The sequence below is a fragment of the Xenopus laevis genome, chromosome 6L, assembly GCF_017654675.1.
Source record: "Xenopus laevis strain J_2021 chromosome 6L, Xenopus_laevis_v10.1, whole genome shotgun sequence".
NCBI classification, from domain to species: Eukaryota; Metazoa; Chordata; class Amphibia; order Anura; family Pipidae; genus Xenopus; species Xenopus laevis.
The window spans coordinates 50,422,000-50,443,638 of NC_054381.1; the positions used below are offsets into that span (position 1 = coordinate 50,422,000).

Consider the following 21,639-nt stretch of genomic DNA (forward strand, 5'->3'; position numbering starts at 1 on the left):
AATTTAATTAATTTATTTTGATTTCCCGCAAACTGGAGTGCGGCTTCATTTGAAGATATCTTTTTTATGCACCCACTTTCACTGAAATTTAGGATTTAGTGTGGCTGCTTGTTTCTCTTAATACATATATATATATATATATATATATATATATATATATATATATATATATTTATTTATATATACACACACACACAGTACATTTTTATTGTTCTGTAATTTTTTAGCTAAATTAATTTAACTTTTACTATTCCATAGGTTGCTGCATTTTTTAAAAATTCCTAAAAGTGGTCATTGAAACATTGTTTCTATTTTCTGTTTTGCTTGAGGTAAAAAGTGTTCTTGAGAATTGTTATTATTACCAATATTTTACTTGCTGACAATTTGCGGCGCAGAAGCTCTGACACAAACCCAACAGATGCTGCTTTTAAAACATCTTACTTATGCAATACTTCCATTTGGCAATGGCCACACTGGACTGTTATTTTATCTTGAGCTAATAAATGAAGGCAGTGAAATACCCCCTATGCTTGAAAAAACACATGTTTATGCTGCACTGGCCACACTGCACTAGTCAGAATTCTTTTTGGCAACATAATCTGCCCTTTATGTTTGCACCCTGGCCAAAGGAGAGATTCCTGGAACATCCTTAGAAAAATGAAGAATGAAGTGTAGGTGTTGATTCTCTGTCTTCAGTAATATATTGACAGTAAATCAGCCCATTGTGGCAATAGATATAGACCTGCACATAGCCTATTTATTTATTGCAGGCTGAGGGAAGTGGTTATACTTCATAGCCTATTTACCTTGATTAGCAGCTGACCAGCCGCTTCCACTTTCTTGCTGGCAAAATCAGCATATTAATGGAGCTGGGTCATGGCATGACTGCTCTGCTGCCACTGCTCTTAGCCTCTATAAAAAAAAAAACATATGCAGAGAGCAGCGTAGACAGCGCTTTGTGTGACCAAGGCCTTAGCGTCATCTTGTTGCAGTTGTGTTTTCTTTCTTTCATCAAATGCAATGTAAATTTAAAATTGTGTGTATGGTATACTCTAGAATTCATAGTTTAATAAATAGTTTTATTTTTTAAATTAAATTAGTTAATGCAAGAAATGCTCCTAGTTCTGTATCTCTTATTTTTGAACATTCAAATTGATCAGAAACATTGTGTAACATCTGTCAAACCAGATAAACTCACATCCCTTGAGTGCAGCAGCTTCTTTGATTCAATATAATCATATTACAATCGTTCATACGGTTTGAAACCTTACTTACATAACTTACAATGCATCTGCTTTAATTAGCTTTCTCTTGAAAAAATACACAATTAATATAAATAGTGTGTGAATTATTTAATTGCTCAAAGAACTAAAAAATCAAGTAAACATTTTACACATTGTTTAAAAATGTCCACTGAAAACACTTGAATTACTGAAAATGTACCATTTATAAATTTTACAAAATGAACAACAAAACAATTAGAAATCAAAAGCCATGTCAATGGCAGGGTAATCACTGCTCCAAAAGAATCCAACGTAATGTTGTTGATTGTCAGGAAACTTCTTCCTAATTAAGTCAACCATACAGGAAGGTATCGGAATTCTGTTCCCTAGTTCAAGGTAACTGTGTGCCCATGTTGAGAAGGCCTGGTAAGATGCCTTTCTGAGGATCCTTATAAAAAAAAAAATAATGACTATAATATACATTGATAAAATGACTAGATGCTTTAGATTATATAGTGATACATTTCCTTAAATACATTACTTATAATACATTTGGAGCCAAACATAAGTTCTAAACTAACCCCCATCCTAAGCCCCCTCAACCTGCCTCCATTGCCCCCTCCAAGCACCCTCCCTGCAGAGTTGCACAGCCGAATTCCCAGACAATATCTTCCCCTGTCTTTGCATTCTCTTCTTTCAGTTCACTGATATGGATACATCTTGCAGAATATGCTCAATCACACAACATCTGACTGAGCATATTCCAGAAAGATCAGTATTGGAGAACAGACAGAAAGGAATGCAAACAAAGGGGAACATGGCATAGCAATTAGATTAGGCATATTCTGGCCTGTCAGGATAGGGCTATGCCATAGTCAACCACTTTCAAACTAGTTTTTTGGTAAGAGAGCACAATCTCTCTAAACAGAAATTCAATATGGGTTTATGGTTTTTAATAGCTTGAATACAAATGATTCTCCTCACCACAACAGCTTCAGGCTGGCAGAGTGTACACTCTAGATGTGGAAAACTATTGTCCTGTTTTAAAGAGCACATCTGTAAATAGGGGATGGTATACACTTTTTAATTTGAAATTTTAAAGTTTAATAAAAATGTATGCTTTTTTTTTTTTAGTTTTGTGTATTTCACATTTGTTCAAAAGGATCACATTGTTCCTTTCGCCTGTGCTACATTGATATGCAGGCCCATTGTAATTATCAGCATGGCTCACTGCTGTCACATTCTCTTATCTCCCTTTAAAAAAAATTGAAGAAAAAAAAAGAATACATGCAAGCAAAGTTTTTTTTAATAAAACAAGAGGCAGCCAAATTAATCCTTCAATTGTCAAATTTGCCATACTTCAGCCGCTTGTCATGATCAAAACTGAATAGGATTCCCTACCTGTTGTGCAATGTGCAGGCCTGTAGTGTTCTGCACATATAGGTTAAAACATAGCAACACTTCACTTAGGAATATAGAAAAACATATGCCCCCCTGCTCAGTAGCAAAGTACAAAGGCCAGATAGTATAAAGTCCTGGAGTATAAAATGGGTAATTTTAAATGCTTTGGGGGTGTCAGATTGTTATAAACATTGTTGTGATATGTCATTACACTATAATACACTATTCATTAATCATCTTTATTAAAATTACCGGTTTCGATCACGACTATATGCTGCTCTTGAGTAACGGCAGCTGCATCTTATGAAATCCAGTCGATTTTCTTCCATGCACATATCCAACATATCATCCACAGTGGTTATGCAAATGACATCACCTTCAAAATAATGTGCTACGTCCTGGATTTCCGTGCAGCAGCAGGACTCATCTCTGGTTGGCATAGGAATGCACTTTCCACATTTACACCATGCTGTGTTTCCCATTCTCTCATCTGGAGGTGTATTTTGTATAGAAACTAATTCTTGATCACTCCACTCTGGGTCATTTTTAAAGCAAGGGTCATTTACCCTATCTCCTAGCAGAAGGGAGCAGAGTTTATGAACTTTGGCTTTGTCTTACAATTTACATGACCAATGCAGGTCTTTGTGCACCATATTGTATTAAATATAGCAACGCTCTGGACAGAAGCTCAGGATAAATAAATACTAGGGGAATAAAATCATCATATCACATCTTACTAGTGCTTACTCTTGGTCTACATCCCCGACTTGCTGAACGACTCCCTCTGCCATTTCTTAATACTAATAAAAAGTACCGGTATATGAAAAACTATCAAATAGTTAACTACTTGAAAGAGACAAGCAACACCGTAAGAAAAAATGTGTAAATACCCAAATTTATAAAATAAACTATACATTTTAACTTACTATCATACACAGCATGAATATTTTGACAGTGTGAATTGTGTGGGCCTGTAAGCACTGCAGCAGAGATCAATGATGAATACTGAAATAACTAATAACCTGTTTTTTTCTGTGTTCACGGTTTGTTACACGACTGCTGGGTTCAAAACCACAAGCCAGAATGACATCAACTGAATGTTAAAAGAGGGCACTGCAAGTCAAAGGTGTGTTTAAATGTATAGGGTACAGAGCCTTAAAGGAGAACTTAACTCTAAAAATGAATATGGCTAGAAATGCTGTACATTATATAATTAATTTATTGCACCAGCCTAAAGTTTCAGCTTCACAGTAGCTGCAATGATCCAGGACTTCAGACTTGTCACAGGGAGTCACCATCTTGGAAAGTGTCTGTGACACTCACATGCTCAGTGATCAGCTGTTGAGAAGATAAGCTCAGTGGTTGTTGCTAATTATCAAGCAGAAAATGAGACTTGGCCTGTAATATAAGCTGATGCTACAGGGCTGATGAATAAATTCTGATGCTAGTTGAACTGGTTTCTGTGCTGCCATGTAGTAATTATCTGTATTAATTACTAATCAGCCTTATATTGTGATATTTATATTCTGTGTATACTGTATATTGTGAGTGGGTCCCTAAGCTCAGTATGTGACAGCAGCACAGAGCATGTGCAGTGAATCAGCAGAAACGAAGATGGGAAGCTACTGGGGCATCTTTGGAGGCACAGATCTTCCCTGATAAAGGGCTGTGGTTGCCTTGGGCAAGTCCAAAACATAATGTACAACATTTCTAACCTACATCTTTAGTTTAGCTTTAATTCTCCTTTAAGTTGCCTTTTCACAAAAAGAGCCAATCATTAAACATGTACAGTGAGAATTAATAAGCTTTATATTGGCTACATTCCCTTTGATATCTGAATAGATGGCCCGTCCTGTTTGGATGCTCATGCAGTTTTACATGCAGTGGGTATTAAGTTATTTACAGGCACTTCTGTGGTGCTGGTATCGTACCAATTTCAATCTTGCACCAGAAAGCATAGGAAACGCCCATGTCTAGAACAGGTATGGCATTTTCACAGTGCTAGGAGTGTACTTAATACCCCACTGCTCTTGAAATGCAGCATTCACCATTACCCTAATGTGCTTTAAGTTGCCAGAGGTTCCTGTTATTTTTGTTACCCGTAATGGAGCGACATGGAGCCTCGTGTAACTATAAAACACTTTAGCAATGTCTAAACAGCGACTGCTGAACAACCTTCAGCTCATGGTTTGTGGGGTGGGAGATGCGACTGCATGCATAAAGTACAGCTTGCTATACATTTACTGATAAAATTGTACAACGTTTGGTATGATTTTAAACATGGGTATGCTAACCTGATGATCCCAACCAACAGCCATGTACTGTGGATATTGGTCAGTGTGAGGATCTGGCTGGTTTTAAAAATTCCAGCATGTCAGCTGTGACTCCTCTTCACTTCCGGTTGTTAGTGCAAACGAACGGTAAAAAAATAATTGAGGCCATGCCACAAATGGCCCCTTGTACAGAATGTGTTTGTATAGCCAATGAGCTGATCTATCAGATACCAAGCAAAATCAACCTGTGTGCATGGCTACCTTAATCCAAGCACTATTGACCTGAAAAATGAGTATAAATGTGGGATTGTGTACATGAAAATGGTACATGGTCCCAATAACACTTTTAATAAGCGCTGCTTATTGGTTACTGCCTGGTAATCAATCAGTGGAAACCAAGAGAGCTGCAAAGCAGGAAGTAGTGTTTTGTTCTGTTACACATCCAGTCACTCCAACCTTTATGCATTACATTTTTGACTAATTATATTAGAAAAATTTTTTTATTTTTCACAGGCTATTTAGCCAGTTTTTATTTTTTATACTGAACTGTTCCTTTAAGTATTTGCCAAGAATACACAGATTGTTGCCTGACAGGGCTTAATCCGACACCAATTCCATGCAGAATTTTCTTACACTCCCTCCTGTTCACTTAAAGGGATTCTGTCATGATTTTTATGATGTAGTTTATATTTCTAAATTACACGGTTTACACTGCAAATAATTCACTATACAATATAAAATTTCATTCCTGAACCAGTACGTGTATTTTTCTTAGTTGTAATATTGGTGTGTAGGCAGCCATCTCAGGTCATTTTGCCTGGTCATGTTCTTTCAGAAAGAGCCAGCACTTTAGGATGGAACTGCTTTCTGGCAGACGGTTGTCTCTCCTATAATATAACTGGATGTGTCGCATTAGGACCTGGATTTTACTATTGAGTGCCGTTCTTAAATCTACTAGGCATCGGTTATCGTGTGTTAGGGAGCGGTTATCTGGTTACTTTCCCATTGTTCTGTTGTTAGGCTTCTGGGGTGAAGAAGGGAGGAGGGTGATATCACTCCAACTTGTAACACAGCAGTAAAGAGCGACTGAAGTTTAGCACAGCATAAGTCACATGACTGGGGGCAGCTGGGAAACTTACAATATGTCTAACCCCATGTCAGATTTCAAAATATAAAAAAATATGTTTGCCATTTTGAGAAACAGATTTCAGTGCAGAATTCTGCTTGAGCAGGACTATTGTTAAAAAAAAAAACAAAAAAACAAAAACATTTTTTTCACATGACAGTATGCCTTTAAAATAATTCAGTAGGGCCATAGCAATAATCATTGTCTGTTTTCAGACAATGATCGGATCATCCCTATCAAACAAGCAGATATTAAACTGTATGTCCATTTAAGAATGGCAAACAGTCATCAGTCAGTGCATTACAAGTTGTACTGTCTATTGTGGGGATAAAATCTAATATATCCATAAAGGCTTTGAAGCTCTACTGGGGGAACCAGAAACCCAAGGTGGCCGTACATGGGCAGTGCATGGAGCATCCAAAGGGCCTATAAGACAGTTATCTGCCCAAAAATCGTCCAGATCTCGATTGGGCAGGTTTGATTTTCCTGCCCGATCTAGCAGATGTCCTGTCAGCTGGTATGCCAGTCATTGTAATCCGATTGTTTGGGTGTAGGGCAGAAATAAGGAATTTGCCAGATTAGAAAAAAAAGAAAAATCAACAATTTTTATGCATCCAGTACCCTGGTCAGAAATATCCCGGGCTTGCAGAGGTGCAAAGAGACAATGCTAACAAGTGTGCAAATCTATCTGCCCAAAAATGTTCATGCATTATACAATAATGAATGAACACACATTATTCCTAGTCACTAAACAATGATATACACAGACTTGGTAAAATGAAAGCAAAACACAGGGATACTCACCTTTCCAGATGTATTAATCACGGACTTTATTTCCCTCTTACATGCTTTTAGAGACTTCATTTGAATGTAGGCTCTCACCTTATACTGTGGTAAATTAATTTTGAATCAGTAAAAATAGCAGTCAAAAAACTCCCCCTTTTAAATATGTAAAAGAACAATATTGCAGGTAGTTTCCTACCACTCGGAAACTGTAGTTCATAGCAGTAACAAGCATCAAAGCCAAACCACATTGCTTATTTAGTAGTTTATGTTACTAAATGAATAAACCTAATTCAATGACATAATTTCAACTTTGTGCTTTTGAATAGATTTGCAAATAAATTTCCCTGATGGACCAAAGAATTTCTTTCATTTCTAAAGTTCTGTAAAAAAAAAAAAAAAACAACATTTCCCTGAATGTGCAGATTGGTCTTGATAATAAATTGCTTAGAGATGGGGTTCAAGGGCAAAAAGAAAAAAAACTGTCAAAATGCCAAGTAGAAAATACCTTTAAATCTGTGGCTGCTTTTTAGGAGTGATGTCAGGCGCCTGCTATATTTATATTACAACTTGGGTGTGGGAACTGATCATCTTCAGTTGTAAGTAACTTATTTTAAAGGAGAAGGTTGAATCACTGGTGGCTGCCAAATGTTAGCTTAAAAAAAAGGGTTTTGTCACCCACGGTAGCAAAGAACTATTGGGGGCAACAAAATGTTGTGTGCTATTGCCCTAACAGGAGCACCGGCACAGGTTATAAGGTAAGTGATTAAAATAACTGGGGGTTCTAATATTTGTAACCCCCATGTTTTAACCTTTCCTTCTCCTTTAAGTAAACATGTACTATTCTGATTGTGAGATTCAACATCATTAATAAATAGTTATGATAATATTAAAGAACATTTTGGTACAATGACGTTTAAAAATGCAAATGAAAATATTCAATCAGTACCTGATGATTTCGATTTTGCTGCTTCTACATGAACTCCGCCATCACCCCTCTGGGCAAAGGGTTCTTTATTATTAGCATTGCTGTGTTTGTGAAAGTTAAAATGTGCATCATTATAAATTAAAGTCAGACAATAACAATGGCTTTTACAAACTACACAAAAAAGTGGGAACAGTGAGTTGAATGCTACAGTATGTTGCTTTTCCAAAAAAGAATCAGAAAAAAAACACAAACCACATAGTGGCATAGTTAATGCAACCTAAAAAATTTAATAAACTGCCAATGTCACAACGATCATTACATTTTTGGGTATCCAACTGTGCCACCTGAGGCACTAGACCTGGGAGTACCCACCCCGTCCCCTATGGTGTAAATTATTGGGGAAACCCATCTACAAATGCACCCAATGAAAAGCATTACAGCAGAAAGTGGGAAAAAGGGAGCCATTTTTGGGGGGTGTTTTTCTAAAAAAAAAATTGAGTTTTGACAAAAATAAACAAACTTGAAAACCCAAATTTTCATGGAAAACACAACCCAACCTTAATAAATCTGCCCCTAAATAAACCCAACAGGATTGTTTTGCCACCAATAAGGATTAATTAATTATATCTTAGCTGGGATCAAGTAAAAAGTACTGTTTTATTATTACAGAGAAAGAGGAAAATGTTTATGAATTATTTGATTTCAATGGTGTCTACTGGAGATGGCTTTCCCATAATTTGGAGCTTTCTGGAAAACAGGTTTCCCAGAAAATGGGTTTCCTACCTTTATTTAAAAACCTTTTTATTATAGAGTCAACATGAGTCCCACATACTGTATGCTCCTCCTCTAATACTGCCCCTTAATCACATTCCAATTGTATAGCCAATGAAGGAGCATTTGTCCTCATGGCAAGTTGTACATTTCAGCTTAAATAATAACGTACAGTTACCTTTCAAAAAAACAAGAACATAACTCATTATTTTTACCATTCTTATTGCTGTGCCCCTGTAAAATCATTTTTTCAAGAACCACCAACAGGTGCAAAGCTTTTTCAGTTTGGAATGTCAGAAGATATAAATCTACAAGCAGAAAGCATATGGAAAGCGCAAATTTCTCTTCTGCAACAGAAAAAAAGGGAAAAGATGGTTATACCAAGAAGGCAAGAATATGACTAAATGTTAACACAAAGAAGCAACATAGCATTTTATACAAAAAAAGTGACCAAAAAGAACGTAAGTGAGTTATGAAGAAATTGTCATGGAGGAAGCAATGGCTAAAGCTTGCAATAGTTTTAGTAAACGGTAGGGGTGTTTATCAAATTGAGGGTTCATTGAGAAGTTAAGTATAACTCAGATATTCTATACAGTATTCTGTTATACCGGTACGGTTATATAAACTAGTAAGAAAAATAGGAAATGAACTACTAAACAGGTTAACAACATATAAATAAGATGAAGAAAATACTGTATGTGTGGCATATATAAACAAAGCAAAAGCTATACCACAATGCCACTAAGCAGAGGCCTGTAAATAGAACAGCCTTGTATTATTGGCATTTCAGGTAAAATATGTATTAGTGTGTAAGGAAAAAAATCAATTGTGCAATTCCATGCAAGGAAACAAACATACTATGTCGCAATAGCTTTCATATGCCTGCCATGCAATTAAATTAATTTATGAGGTCTTTTGTCAAACAAGGATAAAGACCGAATAGGACTGTTCAAGGCTTTTTTTACATTACGTAAAATAAAAGTGGAGAAGCAGGATAGACACAATATTTGACCCCCAAAAAAATGGACATGCATAAAACTGTCATTTGCATAAAACACAATATAGCTAGTAAAATCACATTCATTTATTTATATATATCTTGTGAAAAATCTGTTATATTCTGTTACAGTGAAAATTATGAATATTAAAGGTGATCCTCCACCTAAAAACTCTTCTTTGCACAAAGAAACAAAATGTGATTCTAAGAAAGCTTCCAATATACATTAATTTAAGGGCAGATTTATCAAGGGTCAAATTACCAACTTGATTAACTTTGAAATTCAAATTCAAAAAGACCAACCAAAATTAGCTCAAAGATTTTTTTAGCCAGTTTAAGGTGAACCAACTGACCCTGGCTGCAAAAAAAAAAAAACTATTGCTCTGTGTGGCTTATTATTACTTATCTTTCTATTCAGACCCGCTCCAGGATATCACTCTCTGCATCATATTAAAGTTAGTTTAAAGGTGAGCAACCCCTTTAAAACAAATCAGAATGGGTTCTAGGGGCAGATTTATCAAGGGTCGAATTTCAAGTTTATGGGAGTTTCTAAAAACTGCCATCAACTCCTATAAACTCGAAATTCTAAAAAATAACGACCAATCGAAATTTATAAAGGGTTTTTTCAAAAGTCCACCAAATGACTCCAAATGGATTGTAGGAGGTCCCCCATGGGCTAAAACACCAATTTGGCAGGTTTTAGATGGCGAATAGTCGAATTTGAGTGCAGAGAATATAAAGTCAGACACTTAATAGCAACCACATTTTCAAGTAACTTCAAAACCACTGAAAATCTACATATTAATATTGGTAATTTTCTCAAAATCACATTCTTTCACTGCACAAAAAAATGTTTTTTGTGTACAAGGACCAATTTAATAATTTTTTCTTGTTATTCATTGTTATATAAGAAATTTCACTCCATTTGCTCCCTCAAAAGCCATTTAACCCCATAAAGGTTATTTAGAGGTTCACCTATTCTGTGACATGATTTTGTGACTCTGCTTGGTGACTGGTTTTGCTGAAGCTTACATACAAAAGTAAAAAAATAATATAACTAGGGTGAATTAAAAGACTGCAGAAAAGCAATAAGAGTTGCTTGACTGATGAGCAGTACAAAAAAGGTGTTTAACCCGAGTGGCAGCCGTGGTAAAATTTTTACCTAAACCAATACATAGTGAATAATGTAGCCCTACTGTGAAATATATAGTGGATAATGTATCCCCTACTGTAGTTTATACAGATATTATAAGTCACCAAGGAGTTATGTGACCATATAAAAGCAGGAGGCCGCAGGCCGAGTGCTTTTATACAGGTCACATAACTCCGAGGTGACTTCTGATATCTTTATAAATTTAAGTAGGGGATACATTATGCATTATAATCTACAGTTTTTGCATGTCTTACATCCTGGCTTTCATGTATGGTCTATAAATGCTACACTATGTTTTGTGTCTATTAACCCTGTTTGTTTCCCCTGTGTGTGTTCACCTTATTTAATGTTTTTTTTTGTGTTTGCCTGTACTTCCTTTTTTGTTCCTTTTATTTGTATTGCATTTGATTTTGTTTAGCTTTTTTTTAGTTTTACCTGCCATGGGTGAGATCATCAGCTCTGCCTTTAACTGAGCATGAGGAAAAGCAACACGAGTGAGACTGTGGACACGGAGGATGGGAGGGGCAGCTGAACATGAGAGGGAGATTTTGCCATGGTGGGAGGGGGAGCGAGAGACTGTGAGGAGGAGAAAGATCCTTTGAGGCTGGAAAGTGAGGAGAGGCATCATGGGTGGGCGGAGCGAAACAGGAAACCGGAGGGGCAGGGAGAGAGAGACCTGAAAGTAAAGTAAGAGCGACAATAGTTGAGAGGGACAGAAGCAGCGCACCTGTAAAGTCAGAGAGCTATGTGTGGAAGACGGGTGGGAGGGGGTTACGAGTGGAGAGAACGCTGCAGGGAGAGAGCAGCAGCTGCAAGTGCTGTCACTTTAAGCTTATAAACGGCGCGTTCTGACGCCAAAACGCGCCATTTATAGGGATATAATTTACAGTCTGGTCCCATAGAGAAATGACCAGACTGTAGATTATAACGATATCATAAGTTACAGAGGAGTTCCATGACCATATAAAAGCACAAGGCCGAAGCACAGGTCATAGAACTTCAAGGTGAATTTGAATACCCTCAAATTTTGCAACAGGGGGTACTTTATTTATTATAATACACAAGTTTCAGTGAGTCATGTGACAGAAACGACATCACTAAGCCCCAATTATAAGCAATGACATCACTAAGAGCCATTTATAAGGATAAAATTTAAAGGATATTCATTGATCTAGTGCTTTTATATGTTCATGAAACTCCTCGGTAACTTATAATATCCTTATATTTTACAAGAGGGGGTACTTTATTCACTATATAATACACAAAAGCTATGAATATCTTGTAAATTATATCCTTATAAACGGTGAGTTTTGATGTCATTTCGGTCACGACTCACTGAAATTTGTGTACCATAGTAAAGTACACCCAGTTGCAAAATACGAGGATATTAGAAGTTACCTCAGAGTTCCATGACCTGTTCCATGTATTATATGGTCATTAAACTCGGTTACTTATAATATCCTTATAAATTTACAAAAGGGGGTACTTTATTCACTATATACACTGGGTATAAGTAGAGCAGGTAGCATTGTGAGAGAAAAATGCTGAATAAACAGTGAAGCATAGCAGAATTAATCGAAAAAAAACCACATTATTAGAAAAGCAGTAGGTTAGCATCATCGAACATATATATTTAAAAGTAGCCGGCTGTAATACAACTAATAAAACTCCTTACAGTAGGCAGTGGCGGAACTATCGGGGGAGCAGGGGGTGCGAGCGGGCCAGGGCCCGCACCCCCTCAGGGCCCCCCGGCAGATCACGCGCCACTCACAAATGCGCCCATACGGAGGGGGGCTGGGCGTCACGCACCAGGGCCCGCCCCCCTGTTTTTTCTCATAAACTCATATTAGCTGAAGATTTAAAGAACTAGTACAAGTAGCATGTTAAAAATAGAACCCTGTGTAAAAAATGAGAATTTCTACTATATTGGTCTTGGATATAAGCCAACAAATAGTGGTTTTAGCTCTTTTGCCTATATATCGTATATTAACATACTGCATTCCCTACATATTGGCATTACCCCCCCCCCACAGCGAATTGGGGCTTCCTGTTCCTTCCGTAATAGTTTACAAATTAAACAAGTGACTGGTTCAATACCTCTGCTAATTGTTTAAAGTTGATGAAAATATACAGGTTTAATGAGAAAGTTTGACATTTTGTGGTGTCAGTAATTTAATCGATTCCATTTCCAGACAGGATTCTCCACCCTGCCCGCTCTGACTGAACATTTGGAGAGTGGGGGGAACTCTCAGATTTAGAATTAGTGGATCTTCACCTCGTCTGTGTGGTGTAAACGGTCCTGTAGGTCTTTGAGGAGATCTAGGAGTTTTCAGACAAATACGCCTACCTAGAATGTCAGTGGCAACGAAAGCATCATAGGAAAGAAAGTGTGCAGAAAAACATAGAATTGGTTAAAAAGCAAGATATTAAATAGAATGAAAAGACAATTGGAAATGTATTAAGAACATTTGTACCAACAACACACTATACTGGAATAAACATGTGGTGTTCACATCTATATAAAGCGTATTTATTTAGTGCCATTAAATAAATAGAAACACAGCTGTCCATAAAACGCCACATGAATCTAAAAATCGGACACAAAATTGCAATTGCCAAAATTGTCAGCACTTCATAATTGCACATCAAAATTACATTTTAATAATTTCTATCAAAGGTTTGAAAGGTGAAAAATAAACACACAACAGGATGAAAGAATGTATATACACACAAATAATCCTATAAAATATAAAGATTTATTTCTTAAATAGTCACAAACAGATAGAAACAAGCAAACATGAAATCTGTATAATAGTACAGAGTAGAAATACAGATGATTTAATTAAAGGTCAAACATTGGAAAGAATAATTTTTCCACAATAAATTGTGCTCAATGCTCAAAAACCTGGAAGGACAATGCGGTGTAAAAACAGAAACACTTGCACGCGTCTTGTGGATATACCTTATTAATTCTTCAAGTGATAATAATACAGCTACCCATATTTTTATTAATGTTTTCATTCCATGCATTTTTCACCAATTGCACATGAAAATAAGGAGAGTATAAAAAATATGTCCATCCTGTAGGATCAGGATAAAGATTAGGAAATGTTCCTGCACAGTATGAAAAGTTTGCATGTGCCAGACTGGCCCACCAGGGTTTCAAAAAAAAAAAAAAAAAAAAATACAGTTAGGCCCGTGTAAGTCAACCATTTTAACAAACATTAGAGCAGCGACTCGTCTGCAATGTCCTAGCAACTGATATCATGGAGGCTTTCATCCTTAGGAGAAGGAAAGGTTAAAACTAAGTAAGCTTTATCAAAAAGGTCTAACTCTATATAAATACACCAGTAATCCCTTGAAGTAATGCTGCTCTTATTCCTCTGTCAAAAGAAACACATACTTTCTTATCTTCCATTGTGTACTCATGGGCTTCTGTATCAGACTTCCTGTTTTCAGCATAAACCTTCAGGGCTAGGGCTTGAGCATGCCAAGTTTGCTCCCCTCTTATTTAAAGGACATTTTAAAGGACATGTTAACCATTTTTCCAGTTTTGGCATACCTGTATACATTACCTTAACCCAACCCGAACCGAATTAGTTTCGCACCGAAATTCCCCTCCTGCTCCCTGCACCACTCTGTTCTTTCTCGGTAGATTCAAGCATTTTCCTGGCGGCCATTTTTTCAGGGTTGCGAGCTTCCTGGTTGTATTGCACATGCACCAATAGTCCCTCCCGTCTGATCTCTACATTATGGTTACTATGTTATAATGGATATTATGGAAAAGGCAATGTAATAGTTAAAGTCTCCGGCTCTCTGCAGATACTAAGTGATGCCCTTGGGCCAAGTATCATTGATTTTTTTTTGTTGGTTTAGTCATCTGTGCTACATCCTCTGGCTTTAAATATACCCTAGGTCAGGTTCTTTATTATGTTACTATTGTATGTCTCCTCTTATGTCTCCCACCAAGATACTTGGTTTCCAATTTAGATAATATATACTAGTAGCCTATCCCCCATGTCCATCAGCACTTGTTTCCCCATGCTGTGAACTATTTCTCCTCCCCTTGTCTTCCCTCCCCCCCATATACTTGGCCCAAGGGCATCACTTAGTAGAGGGGAGCATGGGTGATGATCACTAAAAAGAAATGTAACAATAATCCACTTAGTATCTAGATTTTAAATGTGAAGTGTGTTTCACTGGGGGTCTGCAATAGGAACCAACGTTTCAGAATACTTAGCAGGCTCTTAAATGGGAAGTTCATCTAGGCGGGTAAAAAAAAACATTGTCTAACTGGGTTTTTAAAACAGAATATTTTTGTACATAGCTTTGTTTACTTTGCATGATTCTGGAGCAATTTCATATCAAACTTAGATGTCTGACATAAAGCAGGCATGCCATCTGCTAGTTGATGGCAGTAGTTTGCATAGTGATCCGCATTCCTGGCTCTCTAAACTATTTAAAAAGGGCCCTTGCCTGCACCCCCTTAGGAAGGACAATGTCTACTTTCTGTTAAAGTTATAGGCACACAGGCTGAAGGCTCCGGCTGTTGTCAGTCAGCGTATTTTTGCAGGCAGAGATAAACAAATCTGCTCCCTGTCTCTGCTCCATTGATTTGAATCTGATCAGCCAGTATGTGCTCACACACAGCGGAGGAGGTCAGCCTGCAAATATCTTCTTCCGTGTATTTGGGCTGAACTCAATCTCAGCTGTGCAGCATGTGAGCACACACAGACTGATCATCCACTGTTCCCAACACAAACGAGCCAATCTCTGAACTGAATGAAAAATATCAGATGCGGGGGCAGTTGAGAAGAAACAAGTAGTTTATAGAAGCAAGATCATTTGGGGTAAGGCTACCAGTGTCAGGCAGTTTGGCAACACATATTCATGCAACGTAAAACACATGAATTATTATAATATTGTGTATGGAAGCACATAATCACTTAGGACTTGGACCCCCGAGCATTTATTTAAATGATAATGATGTAACATTCTATATATGCGCTTGAATGCTTGATGCAGATGAAACGCACAAAGTGAAATATAAAAGGGGGAAAACAAGGATTTTGACTAGTGTTTTATTGAGGAGGAATGAGCTTCCCTCTCCTCTGTAATTGCCAACACCTTCCTCTCTCCCAAAGCTGATGTGACAATTGCTCAAGTAACTCTTTGGCACGTGGTACAGCACTGATAGCACTTGAGTTGCAGCAATACAGCAGCACACAGCGTTGCACTATTCCCCGGCTGCTCACTGCACACTATATTGTGGGACTGATTTGTATGTCCATAGCTATGCTGCACGCAACTAAACCAATTGCTCTCTTACAAGGGCCCAATTAGCTTTATACATTTTCACTCTCCTTCATGCAACGTCACACTGATCACAGGGTTAACGCTGTAAATAAAACACACAATATATGACAGTACATACACAGAGGCTTCTCTCACTACTGCACCACATACTTTCCAACACCCTGGGGTGTCCGCCATCGGGAGCGGCCCAGTCTACCAGCGCCCGGGAGGTTTTAGGTGTTAAGGGGGCTTGGCTGCCAGGCAACGTGCTAGGGTGCCTGTACGTTCTTTCCCTACACTGCCCCAGGACCCAAATCGCTGCTTCCTGTTTAGGGCAAGCGCCTAGCCCCCAGTCTTACAGAAGATCTCAGCGCCGCAAGTCTCATCACGGGAGACTGGCGTCACAACTACACGTAAGCGCAGTGACGCATCACGTAGCTACCTTGTGGGAGGGACTATTCGCCGTAACTCAATTAATACGCAGTCAGAAGCTTCCCGCAAAATGTAACCCGTCTCTGCTCGTACCGCCTACTTCTTATAGAGGAAAAACAAACAAATCCAAAGAATGTCTAAGCACTGGGGTTCAGTGTTGGGCACCCCAGTAAAGCCACGTCGCGCTCCTCCCGCGGCCGTGCGCAAACAAGGGCGCATATGCGCAACCGGGGACGAGTGTGCGCAAATGAGCGTGTACGCGCCTGTGTTAGCCCCCACTTAACCTTTTTCAGTGTTGGGGGTGGGCTGCTTATGAGGTACGTGCCTGGTGCCCCCCAAGCTTGCGCCCTAGTCACGTGCCTCTTCTCCCCACCCCCCAGTTACAGCCCTGCTGGGATTTGTACAACATGGAAATTGGTAGAGTCCTCAGTCATATTTTCTAGGGTGCTCAGTTTATTTACGTATCACTTTAGTATTTAAAAACACAGTATATTGCACACCTAAGGAGAATATAAGACCTAACCTAGTCTATTTCTTATGAATCCCATTACGTCTCCATGACAAACCAAAAGCTTTTTATTTTTTCCTCAAAAGTTACATTGTGACACTTTATGTCCTTTATCAGTTAAAAAGGTTCATTTTTATAAAATCTTTTTGTATGATATAGAGCAGGGCTGTAATGCGGCCTGTGACCCCTCCTTGTGTGGCCCCCACATCAAAGTCTGCCTGCTGTGTCCACTAACCATGTGTAAACTTTAAATCACTACAGAGATTAACTGACCCCTGCATTGTTTAAAACCCTTTAAGTGACACAGAATGTAGAATCTAGGTTCTGTGGAAAAGTCACTTTAAATGGAACATAACGTAGATTCTGCAGCACTTCTGGGTCTGGGAGTGGAGGAGCGGCTTGTTGTGAAGATTGAACTAACTGTGTTTGGCCTAAATACCTCTTAAATCTGGACGCCGGCGAAAAAACAACAGACCGCCTTGTGAAAAGTCCAGACTGTGACACTATAGGGACCCTGATATATACACTTAAACATTGTGGAAATGTGAGTGCAATAATTTTATATGTATTTTATTATTAAAGAGGATTTTACACTATTCTAAGTGCATTCCTTTAGAGCTATTGGAACATTGGAGGGAAAAGAGCAGACTGTCTGTGAAGGCCTGAACTATACCTGAAGGCCCATAAGAATTTTAAATGTTTGTAAGTACCCACCTAAAAATCACACTGGTTGGATAAAAGGTGATGGTAACAACTTTAAAAGTGAAGGAGAAGGAGTATCCCCCTTTATAGAGCGTGTGACCACCCAGAAACAAAAAATACTACACTATATTAGTCAATCTATCCTCAAGCTGTTTTGAGCGCTGGTCCATTGATATTCACAATACTTGATCGTTACATCAGAAGGAGAACGGATACTGGACACCGGCAGAGGAAGTGGACTACAGGACCCTAGATGATTGTATATACTTATTAAAGGCGCAGTATTTCAGTTTTTTTTTTTTAGCTATGGGCCTTGGCTTGAAATCAACGGTGTAAGTGGCTCCAAAACATTTTTGATACTCTGCAGCTATATGGATCCTAGGATCCCTTTAGTAATCTGCACTGAAGGGATATCGACTAAAAGAATCCACTTTTCATAGATCAAAACTTATGGCGCAACAATATACAAGTAGAAAACACTACGGGGCACATTTACTAATGGTCGAAGTGAATTTTCGGATTTAAAAACTTCGAATTTTGAAGTAATTTTTGGGTTCTTCGACCATCGAATGGGCAAAATTCGACTTCGATTCGAATTGAAAATACTTCAAATATTCGACCATTCAAAAAGTCCTGTCTTTTTAAAAACTTCGACTTCGACACCTCGCCACCTTAAACCTTCTGAATTGCTATGTTAGCCTATGGGGACCTCCTAGAACCTATAGCCATCATTTGGCTAAGTTTTTAGAAGTATTTTTTTTTAAAATGATTCGATCGAACGATTAAATCGTTAGATTCCAATGATTTCTACAATCGATCGAATGATTTTAATTTGATCGAAAACAGCTAAATTTAAACAAAACAAAAAAACTTCCACTATCGAATTTTTCAATTTGATGGTTGGATTTTGAAGTTTTAGCACTTCGAAATTCGACCCTAAGGAAATGTGCCCTTTAGAACTGTTCTAAATCGATACATTTTGTTGATTGGTTTAGTTGATTCATTTAGTTAATTCATTTTTTATCTTTGTTCCTGCTGAGCAGAATCACTGTGTTTCATTAAAGGCAGCTGAATTGATACAATAGTTGCTAATGCTCCAGAGATGCTGCTGAAAAATACCAACTAAACAAAAAAACAAAAAAATATCAACTAAATATTGCAAAATTGTAACCCCTGAATTACTGAGCTGCCAGACTTTTAGGGGCAGATTTATCAAGGGTCGAAGTGAATTTGAGGGAATTTTCAAAGTAAAAAAATTCTAAATTCAAAGTAATTTTTTGGATACTTCGACCATCGAATAGGATACTACGACTTCGAATTTACTTATAGTTTGAATAGTTTGAATATTCTAATATTCGATAATCGAAGTACTGTCTCTTTAAAAAAAACTTCGACTTCAATATTTCGCCAAATTAAACCTGCTGAAGCGCTATGTTAGCCTATGGGGACCTTCTAATGCATTTTTCTAAGTCTTTACACATCAAAGTAAAATCGTTCGTTCGTGTGCTAAAATCGTTCGATTCGAACGATTTTACTTCGATCGTTCGATGGCCAAATTCGGTGAAAAATCCTTCGACTTCGATATTCGAAGTCAAAGTATTTTAATTCGATGGTCGAATTTCGAAGTATTTTTTATTTTGAAATTCGACACTTGATAAATCTGCCCCTAAATGTGATTTTTGGTTCTATTACCAAAACAGGAGATTGGGCAACAATGGCTTAACCTGTCCTATACTAAGGAGGCATCATCTCATACAATGTATCATAATGCCTGCAACACCAAATACAAGTTGTTTAGCCAAAAGTTCGATAAGTTTAATGTGGCAATGCCTGCCAATGTGTGGCAAATTGGAATGCTTCTTTTTTTACACCGCATAATCAATAGACCGTCTGTGTTTTGATTGCTGTGGCTTGTGGCAATGGTCAGAATGCAACTACCTACCCTGGATTGCTTCCCATGCTGTTTAATGATTCTAATGCTAGAGGAATTGTGGCCCTTTCCTTTATAAAGAAGCACTGATAGATAATATTCCTTGATATGCCCAAAAAAAGTACATGGTTTATAATGATTTTGATTAGATACATCCTACTATTTTCCTACCGGCTTTTTCTATAATTGATTATGTCACCACTGATGTCATAATGGTCACTCCAGATAAACAACTGGCTTACTCAATGCGTGATCATGTGACCACCGATGTCATAATGCTTGCTCCAGATAAACAATAGCTGATATCTGTTAGTTGTGTCAGTGTGAGAGAGGAAGCTGAAGAGTGCAGATGTGCAGGTAAGAGACCTTCAATATTTTCATATTTTTATGAGATTTTATATACATGAGGGCATCATGGCAATTTACACCACTTAGGTATTGTGCTAAAAGAAGATCCAGTGTTCCCCACACCACAGTTCCTCCAAAAGGACTAATTCAAAACATGGGTTAGTTATGAGTTAAATGCAGGGGAGTTAAACAGCCATTATAGACAGTTGAATGCATCAGATTATCCCCCCCAACTGCTAATATTTAAATAGTATAAACTGTAAAAAAGTAGTTAAACGTGTACAATCTTTTGAGCACACAAAAAGTGAATTTTGTAAACCTCCTGCATTACTTCAAATGAGTCAGAATAGTGACATAAAAAAAGGAAAGCAACAACCTCTCTGGTAGAGGTAGAAGTAGAAATCACCATGTCTTGTTTAACTGTCTGGGAAGGTAACCTCTTGGGGTAGAAACCTTCCCCAGCATGGCAAGTTTCGTGCTTCTGTTTGCTATGTCTGTGATTATTTGGGACCATGTAGTAATTCTGTTACTGACACTTTACCATTAATTTGATCATTCCTATTTGGCCCAGCATGTGGGTGGCCTAATCAGGCTTAGATATGCTCATTCAGTGACCACTCCTAGTGAGCGGATATTGCAGTGTATGGCCAGCGTAACTGTATTCAGTTGTGCATTCACAGGATTTGAATAAGAGACCAAACAACATACAGTTTACAAGGTTATTTTGTGTTATTTCCTAACAGTCTATAATTTAAAGGGTATTTTTTGAAACCCCAGCCTAGGAAGGGTCAAGGGTGTCTGCTCTCTCTGGCATATACATTTACTACTATGGCATGTACATTTAGTAAGGTGAGTCAGTCCATCAGATAAAATAGCCAGTTTGCTAGTCTGTGTATAACCAAAGCAGTGCCTTACATTCAAGAGAAATAAAAATTTTCCTGTGGACTGAGAGTGGACAAACTTTTTAAAGTAGCAGGAAGATGTGTACAACAAATTCCTTTACTTTGGCTGCCAACAACCTACTTTATAGGTGGCTGGCAAAGGGGTTAACATAATGACAAAAGTGTAGAATTTATGTTTAAGCATTCTGTTAGCTAGGGGAAAGCTGCATTATTACCAGAGAAGTGTGGTGGTTTAGAAGGCCAAGGGTTAAAAGATCCAAATAGAAGGCATGATAGTATATTACTTACATTGAGGGGAGGAATAGGCAAAGGTGGGCATAAAGCAGAAATAAAGAGGTAGCAGAAGGACAGGAGCAGGAAAGGGGCTGAGAATAGGCAGCAAACTTAGCTGAAAAGCTTTGGGATGGTCCATTTTTGAAGAGGTGCTAATCCCAGGATTTAAGCCTTGCTTAAACTTGTGGAAGCTTTTTAATGGAAATCTTAAGAAATGAGTTCATATAACAAAGAACAAAACAAAAGAATATATATATATATATATATATATATATATATATATATATATATATATATATATATATATATATATATATATATATATATATATATATATATGAATTTATATAATAATTCTAATGCTAGAGGATTTGTGGCCCTTTCCTTTATGAAGAAGCACTGATCGATAATATTCCTTGATATGCCCAAAACAAGTATATGGTTTATAACTGTTTTGATTAGATACATTCTACTATTTTCCTACCGGCTTTTTCTATAATTGATCATGTGACCACTGATGTCATTATGGTCACTTCAGATAAACAACTGGCTTACTCAATGCGGGATCATGTGACCACTGATGTCATAATGGTC

General features: G+C 37.6%; 1 protein-coding gene across 8 annotated transcripts; it reads right to left on the reverse strand.

Annotated features, from left to right (window-relative positions):
• Positions 1–1,337: 1,337 nt before the first annotated feature.
• On the reverse strand, positions 1,338–16,595 carry LOC108718932 (P2X purinoceptor 7-like). Of its 8 annotated transcripts, none has more exons than XR_005961806.1 (7): positions 16,122–16,595; positions 12,931–13,002; positions 11,091–11,331; positions 8,721–8,852; positions 7,756–7,835; positions 6,828–6,911; positions 1,338–1,671 (listed from the first exon to the last, which is right to left on the reverse strand). XR_005961806.1 is itself a non-coding variant. In XM_041566019.1 (2 exons), exons 1-2 carry the CDS (start codon positions 3,104–3,106, stop codon positions 1,479–1,481), a joined length of 423 nt encoding a protein of 140 aa, XP_041421953.1. In that variant the 5' UTR covers positions 3,107–3,894; the 3' UTR covers positions 1,338–1,478. The 8 variants fall into 8 exon arrangements, 1 of the variants encoding a protein (XP_041421953.1); XR_005961803.1 differs by having other exon boundaries at positions 14,231–16,586; XR_005961805.1 differs by lacking the exon at positions 1,338–1,671 and adding an exon at positions 1,678–3,198 and having other exon boundaries at positions 14,231–16,586.
• Positions 16,596–21,639: the final 5,044 nt, after the last annotated feature.

What these genes read in the sequence shown, in the direction of transcription:
- LOC108718932 (XM_041566019.1), bottom strand. Translation starts at nt 3,106, where the DNA reads ATGGGAAACACAGCATGGTGTAAATGTGGAAAGTGCATTCCTATGCCA. An exon ending in TATAGTCGTGATCGAAACCG is followed by an intron (nt 1,672 to 2,876) that starts GTAATTTTAATA and finishes TTTTTTTATAAG; the next exon opens with GATCCTCAGAAAGGCATCTT.